This window comes from Palaemon carinicauda, chromosome 11 (genome assembly GCF_036898095.1).
Source record: "Palaemon carinicauda isolate YSFRI2023 chromosome 11, ASM3689809v2, whole genome shotgun sequence".
Lineage (NCBI taxonomy): Eukaryota > Metazoa > Arthropoda > Malacostraca > Decapoda > Palaemonidae > Palaemon > Palaemon carinicauda.
The window spans coordinates 110,739,368-110,765,125 of NC_090735.1; the positions used below are offsets into that span (position 1 = coordinate 110,739,368).

Consider the following 25,758-nt stretch of genomic DNA (forward strand, 5'->3'; position numbering starts at 1 on the left):
CCATCGTGTTTCTGATGTTTTCTATCTGATTCAGGATGAATATTATATATGTATATACAGTATGTCTTCTTATGTAGGCCTAACCCAGTTAAACATTTCAGATATATGGCGAAAATCACATACATGCCAATAACATACATGGACTCATTTAAACATAAACTTTACATACACACACGCATGTATATATTTATATATATATATATATATATATATATATATATATATATATATATGTATATATATATATATATATATATATATATATATATATATATATGTGTGTGTGTGTGTGTGTGTGTGTATATATATTTATATATATATATATATATATATATATATATATATATATATATATATATATATATATATATATATATATGTATATATATACAGTATATATATATATATATATATATATATATATATATATATATATATATATATATATATGTGTGTGTGTGTGTATGTGTGTTTATGTATGTATGTGTGTATGCATAAACGCCTTGATATATATATATATATATATATATATATATATATATATATATATATATGTGTGTGTGTGTGTGTGTGTGTGTGTGTGTGTATGTGTGTATACAAATATATATGTGTGTATGTAAGGGTGTGTTTCTGTGTACTCACATACATATACAGTATATTCATAAATAAACATACAATTTTTCTGATATATTACAAGAATCACTCTAGAATAATGTAAAAGAAATGTAATTGGCCCTGTGACCTAAAATGAGTGCGAAAAACACACTTTTATAGTGACTTTACTCAAACCAACTATGTTCAGTTGGTTAACCTAACAGATAAACCCAAAACATGTAAACAGAAAAGTAATTATTGACATGTTATTCCGTAGCCTCTACATAAATGACTATCATCAGTATTTGGTAGGGCAGTGACTGCTATATTCCTTCGAGGATTCTAACTATATATTTATCCACTTATACCATTCTATTCTAAGAGCTAAGAACCTATTGCATCACTAGGGAACTAAAAATAGTGACTTCAGTACATAAGGATTTGATGTTTTTTTTCTTAAACTACTTTTTTTATTTGCTACTCAGATAGTTTATTATATAAACTCTTCGTTGCAATAGTAAAATAATCCTACATAGAAATACATGAGATAATGAGTCTCTCGCTCATATTTAGTTCTAGCTTAAAACTACGGATGCTTTGTGACTTGGCAATGGCATAAGGCAACTTATACGAATAGTTAGTGATCACTTTAGAGAAAAATAAATCCATCTATATCCTTAATGACTGAATTAATTACCAAAGCCCATCTGGCGTGACAACCATTTATTTCCATATAAATGCTATTTCGTGACTGTCAGACCTAAGAAGGCAAATGTGTGAAATCATGTGTGGATTCCATTTTACTGTAAATGCTTAGTAAAGGCACTCGTTAGGAAAGGAGCTCCCAGTGTCCTTCATGTTCCCTTAGACGAAGGACCGAAAGGCGCCGAGGGGAAGAACGTCAAAGGGAGTTCCTGTGTGGAGGAAGCCATTTTCGATCTCCTGAAGCAGAAGTTGGCGAGACTGTGGACTGGCAAGACGCTCTCACACTCAGACTTGCGGGGGAAAAGATAACGTAAATTAGTTCAGAGAATCTTTATCTTCCAAATCATTAATACAAGAATAAGGTTTGTAGTTGTTCTTGTATGTTACACTGCATATCAAAGAAAGTAGAGGTAGTCAAGATGGACGAGACATAAGAAATAAATCACTTTAACACGCTCAAAACCGATAATTTTTACAGTACAGATAATACTGATTCTATATAGCAGGAAAACCATGTAATCTTTTTTTTTTCTTCTTTTTTTTGGTCTAGAATTATTATCCCTGAACAAACAGAATAGCTTCCAGCGAATACAAAGAGTTCTTGTTTGGAAGTACCGTACTATAGTTTGCGGTTCCTAAGATGTAAACGCAGCGTGGCTCCATATTCATATCTAAAGTAAAAATGTGGCATGATCCTGTAAACTTTGTAACCTTCATAAAGACAAATTAATTTAAATGTCATAACATTACAGAACATACAGTATATACATATCTGCTTTCTCTGAGTCTATACTATAGTGTAATGATGATAGTCTACGGTGAATAAACTAAACCTTCGGACCGATATCAGCCCCTGTACGGCAAAACGTTCCTATGGTCTGTACCAGTCCTATCTGTACTGACTCTGTTCTGTACTTTCCTCCTCGATCCTCTCTAATATTACCATATTGGAACGTCGGAGACTTGCAATATGTAAGTCATAAGATCGAATAGTTCTACCTGCTGAGTCATAATGAGCAGCCATTACCTGGACCTTCCTGGAGCTAATATGGGTGGAATGATGGGTGGAATGATGCCAGGGGTGGACTCTTGTCCCCTACCTCAACTGCTCGTGAGTAATCTTTAAACCATAACAAATCACTTACAAATTCCTAATGCTTTGATTTACAAAGCTAATTTGATTTTTTATATAAGTGGATTTTAGGAAGTCTTTCGTTTTACATAGTCTATTATTTTATCAAAATTTAAAGTTATTTAATTATGTTTGTGATAGTTTAATCCGTTAGTTTTTTCTTTGTTCAGTAAATGGTGTCATTTCAATAAATCAATTTGATTTTGTACTCTGCATCTCTTGAAAATAATTTAACCCACAAAATGTATTTTGAATTATTTCATTTAAGAGTGATTGTGAATTGTCCGTTCACAAACTGAAACGTATATAACAAAATCATAAAAAACAGTTTTCCTCTAGTCACAGAACTCTGAAAGTACCTGTTACATCAAAACTGTCTCCATCAAGTCAATCAAAAAGAGGGCAATACGTTAGAGAATAATAAACGTATGACTCGTGTTATACTGAATTAAAACGGACTTGAGTAACATCGTAAACAAGCAATTGTTTGGCGTATATTACGTCTTATATATACAGTAGCAAAATTGTATCACGGTCCACATGTTATTCATTCATTTAACATTAAAATATATATATATATATATATATATATATATATATATATATATATATATATATATATATATATATATATATATCTTATGTTATTCATTCATCTAAAAAAAAAAAAAAAAAAAAAAAAAAAAAAAAAAAAAAAAAAAAATTTTCTTCTCAATGTTAATCGGGCCAGCTCTGTAAGGGTCAAGTTTGACTCATTAAGGTAGTCAACCTCCTCCTTTTAATGATAATAATAATGCAGTAACAATAACGGGCCAGATGGATTGCATAAACTGTATGATAATGTATAGTAATTATTAAGCCTCCGGAATAAGCCATAAAGCAGAATTAGGTAAATATATATTTTTTTAATATCTTATGCAAAGAAACTAATCATTATCAGTAAAGAATGCCTGAACCACAACAAGGTAAGATTAGCAGAACACCACAGGATTTGCAATGCTTCCTTACCAGAATACATGAAATATCACACGAGATTGGGCTGAAGATAAATAGAAGAAATACAGAGATGATGAGAACAGAGAATGCAATGGAAGATGAAATATCATTGGAAGGTGAAAGGATTAATGAGGTAAACTCATTGGAGGATTTAGAAATTATGAGCAATACAGGGTTTTTAGAATTGGAGTTTAGTGAAAGTCTGAAAAAAGCAAATCAGACAATAGCTAGGTTAAGAAAAATTTAGAAGTCAAATCGCCTGAAATTACAAATAAAAATCAGACTATATATCAGTTTAGTGAGATTGGTGTTACTCTATGGGTCATGGTATGACAATGAAACAATCTTCAATAGATTTATTAGATTTGAGAACAAAGCCCTCATAAAGAAATTGGAAGTTAAGTGGCAGGACAGGATTAGAAATGAAACTATAAGAGAGATTACTCAAGTGCCCTATGTGAATGAGATTATGATGAGGGGTGGATGGAGATGGTTTGGGCATACTCTTCGCACTCACCAAGAGAGATTAGTTCACCAAACGTCCACCTGGGATCCACAAGGCACTAGAAGAGTTGCAAGACCCAGGCCTACATGACTGAGGACTACGTGGCGCGAAGTAAGAGATGATGAATGGAGAATTATTGAATTAAAAACTCAAGATAGAGACGACTGTCGAAATCTAACTGAGGCCCTTTGCGTCAATAGGCGTAGGAAGAGATGAGGATGATGATGAACAAGAACATGACTAATCATCTTTTAATAAATCGAACCTGCATTACCATATGGAACCATGGGTGGGCCAACACTTCTTGGAGGCCGAGTCGTTCATCTGGATTTAAGAGGAGGACTTCGTGGATGACGTCACAAGCCTCTTGCGTGACGGTGTTGAAATACTCCACAGGGTAACAGACATCTCCCGTGATGATCCTTTTACAGGTGGCTTCCATAGAGATGCCCAGGAAGGGGGATTTCCCACTAAAATTGGAAGCAAAGTAATAATAATAATAATAATAATAATAATAATAATAATAAATAGTAGTAGTAGTAGTAGTAGTAGTAGTGGTGGTGGTGTTAATATTAATATTAATATCATTATCATCAATAATAATAATAATAATAATAATAATAATAATAATAATAATAATAAGAAGAAGAAGAAGAAGAAGAAGAAGAGAAGAAGAAGAAGAAGAAATATAATATTAAGTACATTACAATGATATTGAGTATCAATATTATTTGTAGTAGAAGTATTAGTTGTAAGCAATATATCATTTCCACAGTTAGGACATCATAAATTGTCGAAACCTGAAATTAGGAGTTACTCTAAAAGAATAGCAAAAACTTTTGTCAGCCACTTATCACAGTTCACGGCAAAGGAGGCCAAAGCTTTCATTTCAGTTAACAGAACAGCTTCAACAGCAAGGGAGTTCCTGGGATTTGTTACTATCTATCATGAATGTCACGAAATCTTCTTGAATAAGAGAAACAACTTGTCAATGAAAATCCAACCTTTGGTATTGTGGGAATAAACACATCTAGAGAAACGAGATATTCTAGTTAAAGTTGTATTAAACAGGAATCAGAATATACCTGGTATTGTTCAAAATCTATTTAGTTTAGCTTGTTCTGGCCCCTTCGAACTATTATTTTTGTCATGCATTATCTTAGATATACTATAAAGATTTGAGTTCATATTGTTATATATAAGTCAAGAGTATGTACGAATATGTTTTACAAAGTTTTTTTCCTTTCCTATTTCATTGTAATTTATGAAGCATACAGGAAACTATGTGGTTTAGTTTATTAATCCTATTGGAATTGAATATTCACATTGAAAGTAAACAAAGATTCCAGCGTTCTCCTTTATCTGTGTGTGTGCGCGCGTGTACGGAATCGTTTTCTATGTAATAGTACAATCAAAAGAGACTGGTAATGGAAACATGAACATCACTGATTCAGGCACATATTTGTGCAAATTATGATAAACTGTTTGATGACATTTATTGTTACAATACAATTAGTGATGTTTAAGTGTTTTCTTTCCATGCGCCTTATTATCTTCTCAACTCTAATTGTACTATGTTTACTACAGTTAGTAGTTACCCTTAGAACGGTGTTAAGCGCCTCAAGCTAAACAAGAAACAGATCAAATATATTTCATGCATACGTAATAGATATTATGAAACAATCAGAAAAAGTTGTGGTGTTTGTAGCATAGCCTTTACGACCATTTTTTTTAAAGACAAGAAAGATTACACATTTATTTGCTGCTGTCATTTCTGATACTTTTGGCAATAACACTCCAGCATTTTTTGAGTGCTATGATTAAATTCTCACAGGATCAGATAAAAAATAACTTACGTCAACAAAAGTGCTGACCTCTAAAGAATGACAAAAAGTGCCTTCGCACGCTGATTCGTATCATGATATTTTCTATCGTGTGCCAGCTTACCTGACTAGAACATAAATAAGAACACCGAGACTCCAGCAGTCTGCTTTTATCCCTGCTGGCCGTCTGGTAATGAGCTCAGGAGCCATGAATTCGGGAGAGCCCACGATAACGGGAGGAAAATTTGAGGGCACTCTCAATTTGCACACAGATGAACCTGAGACTGGGTTACTTGCTGTTGCAGAGTCTGGGTTTGTAGCCGACGAGGTGTTTTCAGTTGTAGGTTCGTTGAACTCCGTGGTCTCTTCCAAGTATCTGGCGCCGCCAAAATCTATGAGACGAATGACGGTTTTCGAAATGTCTGGGCAATCGCTGAGCATGTTGCCCTGTTCGGAGGTTTTGAGGATGTCCACCAATAGGTTCTCAGGCTGTGTGAAAGAAACAGAATATACGAAAAAGAATTAACCGTGGAAAAGGTGAGCAGCACATCTTGATTAATAGAAACATTCGGAGACCGCATATCTTTGCCAAAACAACCCACCCACCCCCTTCCCACATACACGAAATGAGGTGTCTTGTTCCCAATCCCAAGAGCTGCATTTTGTGCATGCTTACCTTAAACATTTTATTCCAAAGATTCATTTGATCGTAAGTACAATAACATTTTCATTTGGGAATTTAGATTATATTTTCAACGCTTTATAATTGTATTTACTATTTTACTAGGTCTGTAATGAAGGGCACTGGTTTCTTTTTCGGTCTAAAATCTCACCATTAGGCGTTTGATGAATTTATTTTGTACGCGACCTTTTACATAAATTACTCTTTATTCCTGTAATTTTTCGCCTTTTCCTTCCCCTTTGTCATGATTTAGGAAGAAACTCGAAAGCTACGAGAGAGAGAGAGAGAGAGAGAGAGAGAGAGAGAGAGAGAGAGAGAGAGAGAGAGAGAGAGAGAGAGAGAGAGAGAGAGCTGACCTTCACGAGTTTGGTGACCGAAGAAAGGGCGTGGTTCAAATTCATATGACGTTTACCTAGCAACAAAATTTCCACCTCACTGGTGTAAAGAGAGTTATTGATTTAAGAAGAAAAATGTAGCCTGAACTAAAAACTTCATCAAGTGAACATCTTTTAAGGAAGTGTCCGATGGGGCTGGCAATAAGAACAAGGGCTTATGGAAGCTCATCTAAAGCTCGAGTAAGCCACCCTTCCCCACCGCAATAAAATTTTGGATCCACCTCTGTCTGTCTCCAAAAATCTGAATATTTGTACCAATTTACAAGGACTACCTTTAAGAATATTTCTTGAGGATTCAACCTACATAATTCTTGGCGTAATCCTGCTAATAATCAGACAAACAAACTGAACTTTGTTTGTGGATGGAAAATAAAAATCGAAGCAAGATTATCCCAAAGAAAGAGGTAAACCTTTGTTTTACAACGTGGAAGGTTTATATATATATATATATATATATATATATATATATATATATATATATATATATATATATATATATATATATATATATACTATATATGTATATATATGTATGTATATATATACATATATATATATATGTATATATATATATATATATATATATATATATATATATATATATATATATATATATATATATATATATATACATACATACATATATATATATATATATATATATATATATATATATATATATATATATATATATATATATATATATATATATATATATGATTACTAAGATACATTACTCTTGTATGGTCGTATCCAGAATATATTTTTATTTTACAGAAATTATTCTTATCTTTACTGAAGTTCACCTTAAATTCGCCCAATTTTTGAGAATTTCTGGCACCCCCCCCCCCTCTACAGAAAAAAGAATAATAAGGGATTATCGTATCTGCGCAATGCCTTGTAAGTGACTATAGGCCTACAGTAATTCAGCTTACAAACAATAAGCCCTTTTGGAATTCTATATTCTTTTTCATGGAAGGTCTTAATAGAACAATTCATCGCTTGAATTTTCTTCATCCATTTTGTAGCACTGTTATAATGGCCTAGTCTATTTTTATGTGCGATTGATAGTACACAACTGATTTTTCTTACAGATTTTAACGTCGACTGACGATATTTTCGTCTGATATTTTTTCATCAATTCATAATATAATTACAAATTCGTAAATGGATTCTATGTTACCACTGAAGTCTAATTTCGATTCAACTAATAATTCGACATGACTAAGTAAACACTAAACTTAATGCAAAAGCTAAGATTACCTAAATCTGTATTTCAAGTAACCTATTGTGCGTCACATGGGGATGGATGCTACAGTATTCTAGGACTACAAGTCAGGAGGCGGCGCCCTTTGTTACACCCTATTGATTTTCCTTAATACCGCCTAAGGCGGAAAGTACGTTGACTTGACACCAGTCTTTATTCTTTCAGCTTGGTGAGATCTTTCTAGATGTTTTCCAAATCATTTTGGTTTTGTAGCAATTTTAATTCATTTCGAACATTCTAAATGAATAATAAATACATGCGCTTCATCAGCTCAAACTATAGATGGCTAATTTAATGTTTCAGAAATTTCTTTGGAAGTATTCAACATAATTTCCTATAGTTCGCTATTCTTTATTTATTTATTTATTTATTTATTTATTTATTTTTTTTTTTTTTTGCATGTCACAGTTACAAAAAATAATAGCAACAATGGCCGACCAAATCACTAACGGCATAAATGAGAAGATGCAATATCAAGAGAAATTATCCAAGATAACGTTCAAACAACTGTTTCTGACCAAAAGTTTAAACATGTATAGTACATGAACGGCTAGTATGACTACATAGAAAGTAAATGACTGTTCATTTAGAAAGAAATAAATCACAAGAGTGTACATTTTCTCTTATGCATTACAGCTTCTTAAATATATCTTCTTACTGAATACAATACAAAAGACAGGATTGTAATCACCTTGAGGTCAAGATAAGCGATACGATGATTATGTAGATACTGAAGGGCGTCGATGACTTGGACGAGTAGCAGAGCGATTTCTGATTCCGTCGTTTCCTCTCGCGTAAATATCCAGTCTAAGAGGGGCAGACCCATTACCCTAAAAATACATACAGTACAATTAGCTATAAGGATAAAGAATTTTCTTTTTTCTTTTTCTTGCCGAAGTGGAGCTAACCTCTGCTAAAATTCTGCTGCTTGTCATTTTAAGAGTTTTGTTGATTAAAAGTACGTGTGTCTAACACACACACACACACACACACACACACACACACACACACACATATATATATATATATATATATATATATATATATATATATATATATATATATATATATATATATGTATGTATGTATATATATATATATATATATATATATATATATATATATATATATATATATATATATATATATATATATATATATATATATATGTATAATATTGGAATCAGAGCAAAATGAATTGTTCGTCCTTAACATGCCTTTAAAGGAAATTCGAATATTCATACTGTATATACATTTTTCTGTTATGAGACACAGGGACGTAAACACTGATAATGTAATCCTACTTACAGTTCAGTAAGGAAGATATCAAACTTGGCAGTGGCTGTGTAGAGGGCGTGGGGCCTCACCAACGCCGGGTGACGTAAACTCCGCTGAAGGAGGAACTCCACCTCCGTCAGTCGCTGATCCTGGCGGCCACGACGCACGAACTTGGCAGCAAATTCCCGTTTGTCTCGTAAGCGAAGGCACCTCTTGACCACGCTGGTGAGAAATATGCTATTAAATTAGAGCATTCAATTTTATTAGTATACCTACAACTACATAATATCCTTTTTCTGGACACGGCTTAGCAAAGTGTAACTTCATGAGAGATCGACTTATGGCCTTCTATGTTGGTTCTGTTAGCTTGCAAATGTATGCAAAGTGAACGATTGAAAATCACAATCGTCTAAGCTAATTTCTGCAGGTCCTTTTTTATTCTTAGCCTACTCTCCATCGCTTTAGTCAGCTAAAAAAAGCACGCATGTCATTCGTTAGTGTGGAGCAATTATTATTATTATTATTATTATTATTATTATTATTATTATTATTTTGTAGGCTGTCACCCTAGATGGAAAAGCAGGACGCTGTAAGTTCAAGGGCTCCAACAGGGAAAAATACCCCTGTAAGGAAATGAAATAAGGAAATAAGCGAATAAAGAGGTAAAGAATAATTAGAATAAAATACTTTAAGAACAGTAACCTCATAAGAATAAATTCATCATGTGGACATGAGTCATGGTGTGACAATGAAACAATCTCCATTAGATTTAGTAGATTTGAGAACAAAGCCCTCAGAAGGATATTGGAAGTTAAATGCCAAGACAGGATTAGAAATGAGACTGTAAGAGAGATTACCCGATTGCCATATGTGGATGAGATCATGATGAAGGGTAGATGGAGATGGTCTGAGCATGCTCTTCGCACTCCCCAAGGGAGATTAGTTCACTAAACGTTCAACTGGGCTCCACAAGACACTAGAAGAGTTGGAAAACCCAGGCCTACATGGCTGAGGACTATGAAGTGCGAAGTAGGAGATGATGAATGGAGAAGTATTGAATCAAAAGCTCAAGATAGAGATGACTGGCATAGTCTAGCTGAAGCCCATTGCGTCAGTAGGCGTGGGAGGAGATGATGATGATGATGATAAACTAAAAAAAAAAATTAAAAAAGAAAAAACAAGAGGAAGAGAAATAAGATAGAATAATAGGCCCAAGTGTACCCCCAAGACAGTGAAAGACCATGGTACAGAGGCTACACTATCCAAGACCAGAGAACAATGGTTTGATTTTTGATTGTCCTTCTCCTAGAAGAGCTGCTTATCATAACTAAAGAGTCCCTTCTACTCTTACCACGAGGAAAGTAGCCACTGTAAAATTAATTGAAGAAGTTAACCTTTTGAGGAAAGAAGAATTGTTTGGCAATTTCAGTGTTGTCAGGTGTATGAGGACAGAGGAGAATGTGTAAAGAATAAGCCCGACTATTCGGTGTATGTTGTAGGCAAAGGAAAAATGAGCTGTAACCAGAGGGGGGATGCAATGTAGTACTGTCTGGCCAGTCAAAGGACCCAATAACTCTCTAGCGTAGCACCTCAACATAATTTTAATAGAAATAAACAAAGTAAGTGCCAAGGCTTCTTAAACGAATTACCATGATGATGTGTTGGACATGCAACCTAAATCTACCTTTCCTTCAACATCATGGGCAAAAATTAGCTATATTCCAAATTAAAGGTAGTTGACGAATATGTTGAAGAGTTTGTTATATGCTTATCTATTCTTGATTTAGATTATTTATCTTTCAATATCTCTTAGAAATACAGTATTGTAAAGTTCTCCACATCTATGTAACGTTATATCTTAAAGATTCCTACTACCCTTACGAACTCTAAAGAATCTCCAAGAACGTTTTGTCTTTTCCAGGAATTTCCATTTAATACATAGATCTCTTTCTTATCTTCTATAACCTTATAAATATAATTTTCTATTCAGAGAGCTTTTGTCGTAATAATTCCGTACAGAAAGTGCATTCTTGATATAAGCACACAGATGCAAGTACTCATAAATAAGATAAGAAAGAAAACATACATAAAGACAAAAACTTGAAGTTTACTAAAGTGATTCTATGTGCTTATTTCTTTAATATCTTGCTATATATATATATATATATATATATATATATATATATATATATATATATATATACAGTATATATTTATATATATATATATATACAGTATATATATATATATATATATATATATATATATATATATATATATATATACAGTATATATTTATATATATATACAGTATATATATATATATATATATATATATATATATATATATATATATATATATTTGAGAAAGAGTGAATGCTGCTATTTGAGGCAATAGGTATATCTTTGAGCCCTCTTTCTTACTTGACTCAGAGAACGTCCAACGAAACTGGTGATCCCAACGGGCATTGAAATCTTCATGATTTGTACAGTTCAGTATAAATAGGGACCAAGTATATGGCTATAACACCACATGCACTCACGGCACAGCCTCTACAATGTTTACAACGCTTCTAAAAGACTAAAATCACTGTCAGTTGTTTTCTCAGACAGCCTCTACAACGTAAGCTTTCAGACATCGTGAAAAGTGCAATTTAGCCCATATGTCAATAATACTAAAGCGTTCATGTACTTCGACTGCCATTACTATCATTGAGATCAGGATTATCTTTACTCTGATGTATTGTAATATATTCTATTTACAGCTCATGAAACTGACCCCAATTCCAGGTTTTGATATCTATTTAAATCGGTTGTTTTTACTGGATTCCACCTTCTTATACACAAGCTTTCCTAAACTGCTTGAATTCACACCTTAATGAAAGATCTGTGCCTCTGTTAAAGTATTTGAATACCTAAAGCATCTGGAAACAGATTGCAAGTATCTTTTATTAGTAGAAAATGTATATTTAAAAAAATATCCATAATAATGTCACTATATAATAAAGAGCAAGTCTCTGGCTATATATATATATATATATATATATATATATATATATATATATATATATATATATATATATATATATATATATATATATATATATGTGTGTGTGTGTGTGTGTGTGTGTATGTATATGGCAGGACACGATTAAAAATGAAAATATAAGACAGATCATGATAAGGGGTAGATGGAAATGGTTTGGGCATACTCTTCGCACTCCCCAAGAGGGAATAGTTCACCAAACGTTCAGCTGGGCTCCATAAGGCACACGAAGAGTTGGAAGACCCAGACCTACATGGCTAAGGACTATGAAACGCGAAGTAGGAGATGATGAATGGAGAAGTATTGAATTAAAAGCCCAAGATGGAGAAGACTGGGGAAATCTAACCAAGGCCCTTTGCGTCAATAGGCGTAGGGGGCTATGATGATACACACATACACACATATATATTCCAGTCACGCCCAGTAAGAGGGGGTGTAGTTAGGAAAGGGTTAGGAGGTGGGAAGGGATAAATCTGTGTGTTTGCGCAAGTGCATATTTACCTAAATATTTAGCCGTCATTTTTGACGGATTGCATACAACAACAACAACAACAACAACAACAACAATAATAATAATAATAATAATAATAATAATAATAATAATAATAATAATAATAATAATAATAATAATAATAATAATGATAATAAGCTAATCTATATAATAAAAAGGAAGTATCTGGTTATAATATAAATATTAGTATACACGACCCGTCAAAAATGACAGCTAAATATCTAGATGAATATGCATATACGCCAAAAACAAGCACACACACACAAACAAACACATACACATACACATAAACACAGATTAAACTCTTCCCCCCCTTGCCCATTTCCTCTCGTGGTACCACTTATCACCAGGGTATGACTACTCCCTCTCACCCTACGCGAGGGCTGGGGAGAGATCGAGTAGTTATATATCTGGCAATGATGCTGAACGTGACCGGTTACATGTATATACATATATATATATATATATATATATATATATATATATATATATATATATATATATATATATGTATATGTATATATATAAATATATATATACATATATATATGCATTATATATATACTGTATATATATATATATATATATATATATATATATATATATATATATATATATATATATATATTAATATCTATTTATACATTATATATATGTATATATATATACATGCAAATAATTATATACAGTGTGTATATATTGACGGACATTTGATCTTTATCATATAAGGGATATATATATGTATACACACACACACCACACACACACACACACACACATATATATATATATATATATATATATATATATATATATATATATATATATGTATATATATATATATATATATATATATATATATATATATATATATATATACATATACAGTACATGCATGTACAGTATATATCTTTACTGTACGCTGAGTGCCATTGTTAAACGTATGACTACTCTGTCTAGCCCCGTCCCAGGAGTAGGGGGGAAGAGGAAGTAGCCGTCTTGTAGTTAGGAAAGGAAAGGTGGTGGGAAGGGTTGAGTCTGTGTGTCTATATATCTAAATATTTAACGGCCATTCTTGACGGGTCTCGTACACTAATATCAACAATAATAACTTAAAGAAAACACCATGACGTGTCTATTATTACTGGGTATTAAAAATCCACAGTAATATATATCGCTGTATATTCTAAAAGCACAGCTTTCGCGCTCACATAATAATAATAATAATAATAATAATAATAATAATAATAATAATAATAATAATAATAATAATAATAACCAAAAAGCAAATGGTCAAAATTTTTTCAGACGAACGAATTGGAAATCAATAGATGTTTGCCTCAAGGGTAATGGTTAGTTATATTGAATATCCTTGCTAACACGACCAGGAGGTTATGGATTCCCCATGGCTCGTAGGCTGCTTGTTTGTTTGTTCGTTTGAACACAGCATACCATGTATTTCTCTACAAAGGTTAACATTAAATTAATCATGAATCCCTCGAATGTTCGTGTTTATAATCTTTGATTGCTTACCTTATCTTTGCCTGTCAGTCTTTCAGCTGTAAGTACACACACATACACATACACACACACACACACACACACATATATATATATATATATATATATATATATATATATATATGTATGTATATATATATATATATATATATATATATATATATATATATATATATATATAAATATTTGTCTGTGTGTGTATGTGTGTGTATACTGCATATCTTGTTCAGTTTTTTTAACATACTACCATCCACAAAAAAATCAATCTCAAAATTATTTGATTCGTCATTTCAACCACGCTAACCTCTTTTTTATCACTCCTACATATCTACATATTCTCACCCTTCAACAATTATGTAACACACACACACACACACACACACACACATATATATATATATATATATATATATATATATATATATATATATATATACATACATATATATATATACATACATATATATATAATTTATATATATACATATACTGTATATATATGTGTGTGCGTCTGTATATGTATATGTATATGTATATTCGTACGAAGCTGGTCTAGTGTAGAGTAAACACAGTAGTTTATTCATGTATTTTATTTATGGTTTCATATGTGCATTGAAGAGGTTACCCAGCTCTTAAGATGAGTTCCTCTCGCATAGATTTAAGATCTGTATGTAAATTACGTAAGACTTGCGTTGTTGATTTAATTGCATTCTTCATTCAAGTCAGTATATGTAAATTTATGTTATTTTTAAGAATTAACTTTTTATTACACGTATTTTTGTTACGAAATCTTATGTATCTGTTTGAGAGTGTTATGTGACCATTCAGATAGGAACAAGGGCTTATGTAATGTTCTTTTATATTTTTATGAGGTATTGCATCATGTTTGAGAGAAAATACGCAATTCTTATATTGTGCCATGTGCTTTGGAATATTCCCGAAAATCCTAGTGATAGGATGTTATCTTTTTTTTCTTATTTCGGGGACAAAGGGTGGGTGGTGCTAGCTGACAGAGAGTCATCTCACTGTACGTTGGTATACATGAGTGTTACCTGCAACCCCGGTTCGTCTCTTGACATTTTTTTATCTAGTTGATAACTCTGACGACCTTAGGCCAACCCCCAACCTTCCAGATCTCGATCCTGGAATCTTCTGGAAGTAGCTAAGTTTCATATAAAGGTGACCCCAGGGTTGCATAGATCAGATACAGAATCACAGCCTTAAGTCAAAGCTATCTCCCCATCTCTCTCTCTCTCTCTCATACGCCACTCAGTGTATTGTTTTAAAACTGTTCAATGAGATCTTAGAGCTTTGTCTTGATCTAAGTTATGTTCAGACTTAATATTTCGAGTGATTTATTATGTTTATATGTAAATTCTTTCAAAGTGTGGTAATTTATATTGAATATATTAATTTTTGTAAAGAGTGTTTTATTCCAATCACCAGTGTTTAAATTAGTATTCGCTCGTAGCCCTGTTGAAGAATCGTTGTAAGAAGAGGTTTGAAATAGATCGTAAGAATAATTACCCAGTTTTGTTTTGAGTGTAGTTAAGAGACCTTTGGATATTCAGTGTTTTATATAGTGCTGTCTGGGAGTTATATATCTGTCTCAGAGTTTGGGTCTTAATATTTCCACGTGTAACAGATTTAATGTAAAAGCAAACAGGTGAGTTTGGAACTCAAGAGGTTGTACAGTTTGCCAGCTGTAATATATATCATATTATATGTTAGGTTCACAGACACGGGACCATCTTATAATATATATATATATATATATATATATATATATATATATATATATATATATATATATATATATATATATATATATATATATATATATATATATATATATATGTATGTATATATATATATATAATCAATACGCCCTAAATCTATTTTTCTTTTATTCATGTTCAACATCCACACTCCTTCCATATAGTTCTGTTCGTTCCATAATTCCTTCATATATTTCAACCTTGGCTCTCACAGATATTCAGTTTCTCCCCTAGATCTTTCATGTGTATTCTGATATCTTTCTTGCTTCATCTATTTTAGACTCTATTCCTGACCATCCTTCGATACGTTCAGATTTCCTTCAAAATTTCACCAGTTTTCTTTATTCCAATCTGAATTTTCATACTTGCTATATGTATGACTGTGATTGTTTTGCAATCAATATTCTTAATCATAATGGCATTTATGTAATATACTATTCTCTTTTGTGACTATTTTCTTTTGAGGCGGCTCTTTGAGTATTTGAATGTATATACATAAAAGTATTTTTCTTTTGATCTACGTTTAAAATGACAAGATTAAACTTGGAAAACGTGTTGGGATGAATGGTGATGATAACATTTCTCCTCAATTGCAGTTGCATGGAGCTCTTTAGTTTCGCTTCGTTATCTTCTGCTTTTGTTTTTCCACTAGTAAATAGAACAACCATTTCCTTTCAGATGACAATTGGTCTTAGTTTTTTCAAATATCTAGTCTGGCGTTAATACGTTCTCTCCGCTATGTATAAACCGACATAGAATCGGAGTATGTATTCTCAGGAAACTATTTGAATGATGTATTTATTATGTACTGTATGTACATATTCTTATATGTACACATATTATTGAAATAGTGTACATAAGTATATAGATATATGAATGTATTATGCACACATATTTCATATAATAAATAAGTAGTCATACATGTGTACACACATACATACATACATACATACACACATTTATATATATATATATATATATATATATATATATATATATATATATATATATATATATATATATATATATATATATATATATATATATATATATATATATATATATATATATATATATATATATATATATATATATATATATATATACGAAGTTTCAAGACATAATCATTATCAGCCTGCCTTAAAGTCTAATGTTAGCTTTTACTTATTATTCTACAGTAAATAATAAGAAAATTCATTGGAACTATTGAAAAACAGTTACCATTAACAGTTGTAAGAATTATACAAAAGATAACAAAAAGAATGAATAAAATAAAACAGTGGGTTGAGAAGATGTAGTCTTACCTGAACCGTCCTTTGCCCAGGTCATGCATGACTGAATACTTTTGTTGAAAGGCCGATTGCCACTTGACTTTTTCTTGGGGACCATAGGGGCAGCTGAAGCTCTCGTCCCCAGCTAATCTACCGTCTTCGTCATTCTCGTCCTTTTCGTCGTCTTCTTCTTCTGTTTCGTATTCCTCTTGCTTTCGGTCTTCTTTTGAGGTCGTATCCTCCTCATACTCCTCTTCCTCATCAAATGTGTCTGCAATGCCCAGGATGAGAGGACTTGGGATTAATCACAAATTTAAGAATGTCAACTAATTTAATGAACGGTGTTCATTTTCCAATAAACTGTAAGAAGGTATTTTCAGGTCAAGGGAATAGAATAAAAAGGTCAAATTACAATAGTAAGTGGTTTCCAGAATGCTCATGAGTACAACAGAGAGATGAAAGAAAATGAAAGAGTGAAAATTAGGCGAGTACACTGTGTAACTTCCACATCTATACTGGATCGAGATGGGGGAGCAGTTGACTGTCCTACTTTCCCGTCAGGTTTCCAGCGGAAGAATGCCATAGGGTGAATTTTGGTTTTAGGTGTTAAGCTGGCATCTTGGCAACCCAGGCGATTGACACTCCAGGCAACAACAAGGAAGATATGGCATCCCCACATACGCACGTACACACAGATGGTGTGCCAGTGAAAGAAAAAAGCTAGAAATGACTAAAGAGTGACTTCACACCAAAGACAACCTTCGATCGAAACTTAATCTATTTGATGTGTTTGGACAACATCCAGACACTCCCAGTCGTCCCAACAGGTTCTGTTGTATCTATTCCATTAAGGTTATACAACTATATTCACTCGGGGTGACTATGCGAGTGCCATTTTAGGCAACAAGCTCCAGATGACATTAATGTTGTTTTGGTCGAAGGATTTATGAGTCAGTCTTTAATTATAAGAAAATGGGGGGTAAATCATTTTTAAAAATGTCTTAAAAGATTATGTTCCTTTTACATATCTTAGTATTTTACAAGACGAAAAAGAGAGAGAGAGAGAGAGAGAGAGAGAGAGAGAGAGAGAGAGAGAGAGAGAGAGAGAGAGAGAGAGAGAGAGAGAGATTTTAAGACGTCAAACAAAGTTACATATTGGCAGTTACATACAGTACATCAGAAATCAACCGAAAAAAAAAATTACAGCATTAAATCATAAGTATATCAGTTACAAAAACAACATATATGAGATCGTATTCCATTATCACAACAACTGCAACAGAGAGCAGAAACATGAAAGAAGACAAATAATAGATTATGAATTCTAAAACATTGTGGAGACATAGTTTTCATGATCGTGTATGAGAGAGAGAGAGAGAGAGAGAGAGAGAGAGAGAGAGAGAGAGAGAGAGAGAGTGAGAGAGAGAGTCTTTCAGGTATTTGAAAGAAAAACAAATGGAAAAATATAACTATAAAGTAGTCACGTTCAAGGTTGTTTTGTTAGGGGCGTAATTGGATCCAAGTAGAGTTGTTTAACAGGGAGTCCTCGTTTTATCTGGTCTTGTCATAGCACTTGTTCCCATGCATCACAGAATCCTGTTCTTATATATATATATATATATATATATATATATATATATATATATATATATATATATATATATATTATATATATATATATATAAATATACATATATATATATATATATATATATATATATATACATATACATATATATATATATATATATTATATATATATATATATATATATATATATATATATATATATATATATATATATATATATATATATATATATATATATATATATATATATATATATTACGACTAGCGAATTACGTAAATTCCCGAGGTCCAAAACTCACCTGCTTTATATCACACAACCTGATACACAAGAGAAATACCTCCGAGCTCTGAGAATAATACGCAACTCCCACACGATAATATGTATGAACACTGAATAACTAAATGCCTCTTTAATTTACACTCAAAACAAAACTAGGTGATTACTTTACTTTTAACAGGAACTATTCCTAAATCAACCTCTTACTTCGGTTCTTAGTCAGGGGATACAAGCAAAGCTCTGAGATAAATATTGGTGATCGAAATGATACACACTTGACAAGAATAAATATATTCTATAAAAAATTATAGGTTTAAAAAGATTAACAGCAAAAATAAATCACTCGAAATAGACTCGAACTGGACCTTATACTAGGACAAAAATTATACTTCGTAGAAATTATACAATAACTTGTTTCACTAGAAATCAATTTAAGAAAATATCTAATTTTGAAAATTAATGAATAAATGACGCTTTAGCACTTACAGAAAATAAATCAGAATTACACTTACATATACTTAACTGATACTCTTACGTCCTTTGGCTCACACAAGGTTACTGAATGGTTAAGCAAAATAAATACACTTCACTTTTTAAGCAAATCTCACAGGGCCAGTCATAAAAAAAATTATCATATAAAATGTACGTACATTAACACACAACAATATCACCAACGTTCTTTACTATATACGGTATACGTTGGAAAGAAATCACTATTCACGGTTGAGAGGAAACACTATTCACGTTGGAGAGGAAAATCGATGGATGGCTGGCGAGAGGATCGTCGGACGTTGGCTCTTTCGGAATCAGGCTGGATCTCTCAAGCTCTTATACATTGCTAGGCCCTATATATATCATCTTAACTCACTCTAGAAACTTCTATTAAAGCATTCTCGTAACATTAAAAAAAGGGATTAAACTTTAGTCTAGAATCTTCATGTATTTTCCAACCACATGAAAACATGATGCAATCCCTTGAGTCATACAGCATACCTTTTAACAAGTTACATAAGACTTCGTAACCAAACTACGTGAAATAGAAATTTAATTCTTTAAAATAAAAAAAATTTACATATTTGGAACTGAATGAAAATGCAACTAAATGAATGACGTATAGCCAGCTCACCTTACGAGCTGGCCATACATCTCTTAAATACACAAATAAAATATGTGAATAGAATAATATATATATATATATATATATATATATTATATATATATATATATATATATATAATACATATGTATATATATATATATATATATATATATATATATATGTATATATATATATATATATATATATATATATATATATATATATATATATATATATATATATATATATATATAGAGAGAGAGAGAGAGAGAGAGAGAGAGAGAGAGAGAGAGAGAGAGAGAGAGAGAGCCTTGTAGCTCTATCAGAATCTCACTAACGTAGAGAGCATTTACCTCTCTTGATTCTGGCACTAAAGAAATGGTCATTCTGTCATAAAGGTTATACAATGCCTTCATTCTCATGAATCTTTTGTTTCCTGTTTTCGCGAGATGCGTGTTCATGGGGCATTCTATACTGCTATTTGTGTTTGTTTTTGTTCTGTTTTGGTTGGGAAAACGAGTTTCTTTCGTCATACAGACTAAGTAAGTTGACTCCCTTATTTTCTCCTCGAACGTAAAAGATTCCTGAACTTGAAAATGGCAGAAATGTGATTTATTCATATCTATGCTCTCTCTCTCTCTCTCTCTCTCTCTCTCTCTCTCTCTCTCTCTCTCTCTCTCTCTCTCTCTCTCTCTCTCTCTCTCTCTCTGTGTCTGTCTGTCTGTCTCTCTCTCTCTCTCCTCTCTCTCTCTCTCTCTCTCTCTCTCTCTCTCTCTCTCTCTCTCTCTCTCTCTCAGTTTTTCTTTACCGGATCTGACGTCCACATTCCAGTGATAAAGGGTGAGTTTTTACATAGTTTCTTGTATAAAATTAAGCTCTGTTGCATTGTTATGATAATCTGTTGAAATATATATTTCCCTTATTTATGGGGTTTATAACCCTGTGCAGTTCAAGTTACTCTCTCTCTCTCTCTCTCTCTCTCTCTCTCTCTCTCTCTCTCGAATCGCTTTTGCCGCAGGTCTTTGCCTTTGCCTTTGCCTTCGTGTTGGTATTTGCTATCTGAACATGTCATGCTGAAAAAAAAAGACTGTGGCGGGTCATCACACCTTGACCTCTTATCTCGGTTGTGTCCACCTTTGGGATTCCTTGTCCCCGTGACCTTCTTTGCAGTCGCTGTCATAAGATATATTTCTTAAACATTATAACCCGCTTTCTAATGTGGTGTACGTGCTCTCAGTGACACTTTAAATTCGTTTATTTATACTAGCTCATTTCTTTGTTTGGCAATGCATGGTCACGTTTGCAGTTGTGCAAGATCGTATGTATGTCTGTATGTATGAATATTTTATTATTATTATTATTATTATTATTATTATTATTATTATTATTATTATTATTATTATCAATATTATTATTATTATCATTACTTTCATAATTCCTTGCTAAGCTACAACCCTAGTTGGAAAAGCAAGACGCTATAAGCACAAAAGCTCCAACAGGGAAAAATAGCCCAGTAAGGAAAGGAAATAAGGAAATAAATAAACAATATGAGATACAATAAGAAATTAAGATAGAATATTTTAAAAACAGTAACAATATCAAAACAGATATTTCATATATGAACTATAAAAAGACTTATGTCAGCCTGTTCAACATAAAAAACAATTGCTGCAAGTTTGAACTTTTGAAGTTCTACCAATTCAACTACCCGGTTAAGAAGATCATTCCACAACTTGGTCACACCTGGAATAAAACTTCTAGAATACTGTGTAGTATTAAGCCTCATGATGGAGAAGGCCTGGCTATTAAAATTAACTGCATTCCTAGTATTACGAGCAGGATGGAACTGTCCGGGAAGATCTGAATGTAAAGGATGATCAAAATTATGAAAAATCTTATGCAACATGCAGAACGAACTAATTGAACGACGGTGCCAGAGATTAATATCTACTGTAGATCACGAATAGAAAAATCAATAGACCATAAATTCTTGTCCAGCAAATTGAGATCAGAATCAGCAGCTAAAGACCAGACAGGAGAACAATACTCAAAACAAGGTAGAATGAAAGGATTAAAACACTTCTTCGGAATAGATTGATCACCGAAAATCTTGAAACACTTTCTCAATAAGCCAATTTTTGTGCACTTGAAGAAGACACATACCTAATTTGTTTCTCAAAAGTAAATTTGCTGTCGAGAATCACACCTAAAATATTAAAAGAGTCGTACAGAGTTAAAGAAACATTATCAATGCTGAGTTCCGGATGTTGAGGAGCCACTGTCCTTGACCTAGTTACAATCATACTTTGAGTTTTCTTAAGATTCAACTTAATGTACCATAATTTGCACCATACACTAATTTTAGCTAGATCTCTATTAAGGGATTCAGCAACCCCAAATCAACATTCAGGATATGGAATTGATGCAAAGAAAGTAGCATCATCTGCATATGCAAAAAGCTTGTTTTCTAGGCCAAACCATATTTAATATGTATATAGTATGAAAAGTAATGGGATAAGAACACTACCCAGAGAAACACCAGATATCACATTCCTATACTCACTATGGTGCCCATCAACAACAACTCTTTGAGATCTATTACTTAAAAAATCAATAAAGATGCTAAGAAAGGACCCACCCACTCCCAACTGTTTGAGTTTGAAAACAAATATATTATACATACCTATACACACACACATATATATATATATATATACATATATATATATATATATATATATATATATATATATATATATATATATATATGTATATATGTTTATATATATATACATACCTATATATATATACATATATTCATATTTATATATATACATATATATATATATATATATATATATATATATACACATATATATACATGTATATATATATATATATATATATATATATATATAGGTATGTATATATATAAATATATATACATATATATGTGTGTGTGTATATGTATATATATATATATATATATATATATATATATATATATATATATATATATATATATATATATATATATATATATATATATAATTACAACAGCGGTAAAACTGTGATAATCCTATTTCAAGTAGACTAAAAATTAAGGAAAAAAAATGTTTTTTTTTTAAAGGGATGTGTCACAACTTATCGTAAGCTTGACATTTGGTTCGCAGTTGGTGTACGCAGTAGTCTTTCTTACTATCCAAATAAGAAGATAATAATAACAATACAGCCTCAAACTACTTTTCTCAAAATGTTCCATTGCTGAAGCCAGCTGTTAAGGTTTAGATCTATGATGAAAGATTAGTGAAGTTAACACATTTAAGTAAAACTGCATAAAGTGTAGAGTCCTAAATCATTTATAATTCTTCAGGTTCGAAAATTATAATCTGAATTCAAATACTATGTGAAAGACTAGAATGTTTCAAAAATTATTCTATTGTTTTCACATCATCATCATCATCTCCTCCCACGCCTATTGACGCAAAGGGCCTCGGTTAGATTTCGCCAGTCGTCTCTATCTTGACCTTTTAAATCAATACTTCTCCATTCACACATTTAAGAAATGTGAGTGAACTATGTTTTCCATTTTTAGTTTGACTTCGTCTGTAAATTATAATTATATAAATGTTAAATAGCATACACGCTCATTACTTTTCAGAATATCAATATTGGGAATTTTGAAATATCAAAAATATTATGGAAAATGTGACAAAACTCACAAATAAAAGTTGTTGATAAATCTAAGAAACTACCAGAGGTCTTAAATAACCCTCCATATAGTTTATTTTCAAAATTTACGGACATTATCGTTTCATAAAAGAATAAAAATATGCCAGTATATTGGAACGGGTCCAAAAGCACCAAAGTGAAGGCTGGAAATAGGAAGCATTTTGTGGCTAAGAAGAAAAATTATAATTTTTTATACACTTTGCTTCATTTTTCCCTAAGACAATCAAATAATCACAAATTTGCTTCGGTCTGTGTAAGGAAATAAAGGGAAATAAAAAGGAAACTAACATTTGGGACATGTCGTTGGAAAATTCTTCTTGACAACAGACTTTGTGAATCTGTTGTTAGCGGAAATTGGTTTTGATGAGACACACTATACTAAGACTGAGTGATTGATGTACTTTTGATTTAGACTATTGTTCTTAGACAAAGACAAACATGAATATTTTAACTTAATTAAAATCAGGAAGTTCAATATCATGAAAGTTAACACTGTTGAAGCCTGTTCCAACTGATCGGTTATTATTATTATTATTATTATTATTATTATTATTATTATTATTATTATTATTATTATTATCCAAGCTACATCTATCGTTAGAAAACCAGAATGCTACAATGAAACCCAGGAGCTCCAACGAAGAAAGTAGCCTAGTGAGGAAAGGAAATAGGTAATGAATAAAAAACAAATTATTTTAAGATCAGTAACAATGTTAAAACAGATCAGTCGTATATGAACTGTAAAACGAGACTTATGTCAACCCTTTGAACAGAAAAGAAGTGTTATCTCATGAGGTTCCAAAGATTCCAGGTTCTATGAAATCCACAAAGTATCTGTAGGATCGACATATCTACATAGCTGAACTATGGAATTTGGTCGAGGTAATGACCAAGCAATACTAAAACCAGATTATATGTATATATATATATACATATATATATATATATATATATATATATATATATATATATATATATATATATATATATATATATATATATATTCAAATAAGCCATATATATTTTTGATACATTAATGTCTGGATTCTCTTGACGACCTAGGGATCAGAGCCCCAGGCGAAATCAAACAAAGACAAGAACTTGTGACCGGCCGGGAATCGAACCCTGGTCGGCAAGCTTGTATAGACAGTGACTAAACCACTTGGCCACGAAGAAAGATAAAACAATGACAATTCTTCTGTAATTATACCTGTCGAATTCAGGTGTTTTGTACTTAGAATTGAAATCAACCCATCTTCACCATCGTAGCTAATTGGTAGTTTGTTACTTGGCATTCGATTAATGATAAATTTTGCACATTTAGACGTGTTTTTCATATTCAAATAAGCCATATATATATATATATATATATATATATATATATATATATATATATATATATATATATATATATATATATATATATATTTTGATACATTAATGTCTGGATTCTCTTAACGACCTTGGGATCAGAGCCCCAGGCGAAATCACACAAAGACAAGAGCTTGTGACCGGCCGGGAATCGAACCCTGGTCGGCAAGCTTGTATAGACAGTG

At 31.8% G+C, this 25,758-nt stretch overlaps 1 protein-coding gene across 1 annotated transcript in view; it reads right to left on the reverse strand.

Annotated features, from left to right (window-relative positions):
* Nucleotides 1–574: 574 nt before the first annotated feature.
* trio (trio Rho guanine nucleotide exchange factor) overlaps nt 575–25,758 on the reverse strand; it is a 979,236-nt gene continuing 954,052 nt past the window's right edge. The window contains exons 41-46 of the mRNA XM_068383253.1: nt 17,538–17,775; nt 9,408–9,599; nt 8,791–8,929; nt 5,880–6,244; nt 4,207–4,402; nt 575–1,589 (exon numbers count right to left, since the gene is read on the reverse strand). Coding sequence (XP_068239354.1) covers nt 1,449–1,589; nt 4,207–4,402; nt 5,880–6,244; nt 8,791–8,929; nt 9,408–9,599; nt 17,538–17,775 — 1,271 coding nt within the window. The 3' untranslated portion in view covers nt 575–1,448. The remainder of the gene's footprint in view (nt 1,590–4,206; nt 4,403–5,879; nt 6,245–8,790; nt 8,930–9,407; nt 9,600–17,537; nt 17,776–25,758) is intronic.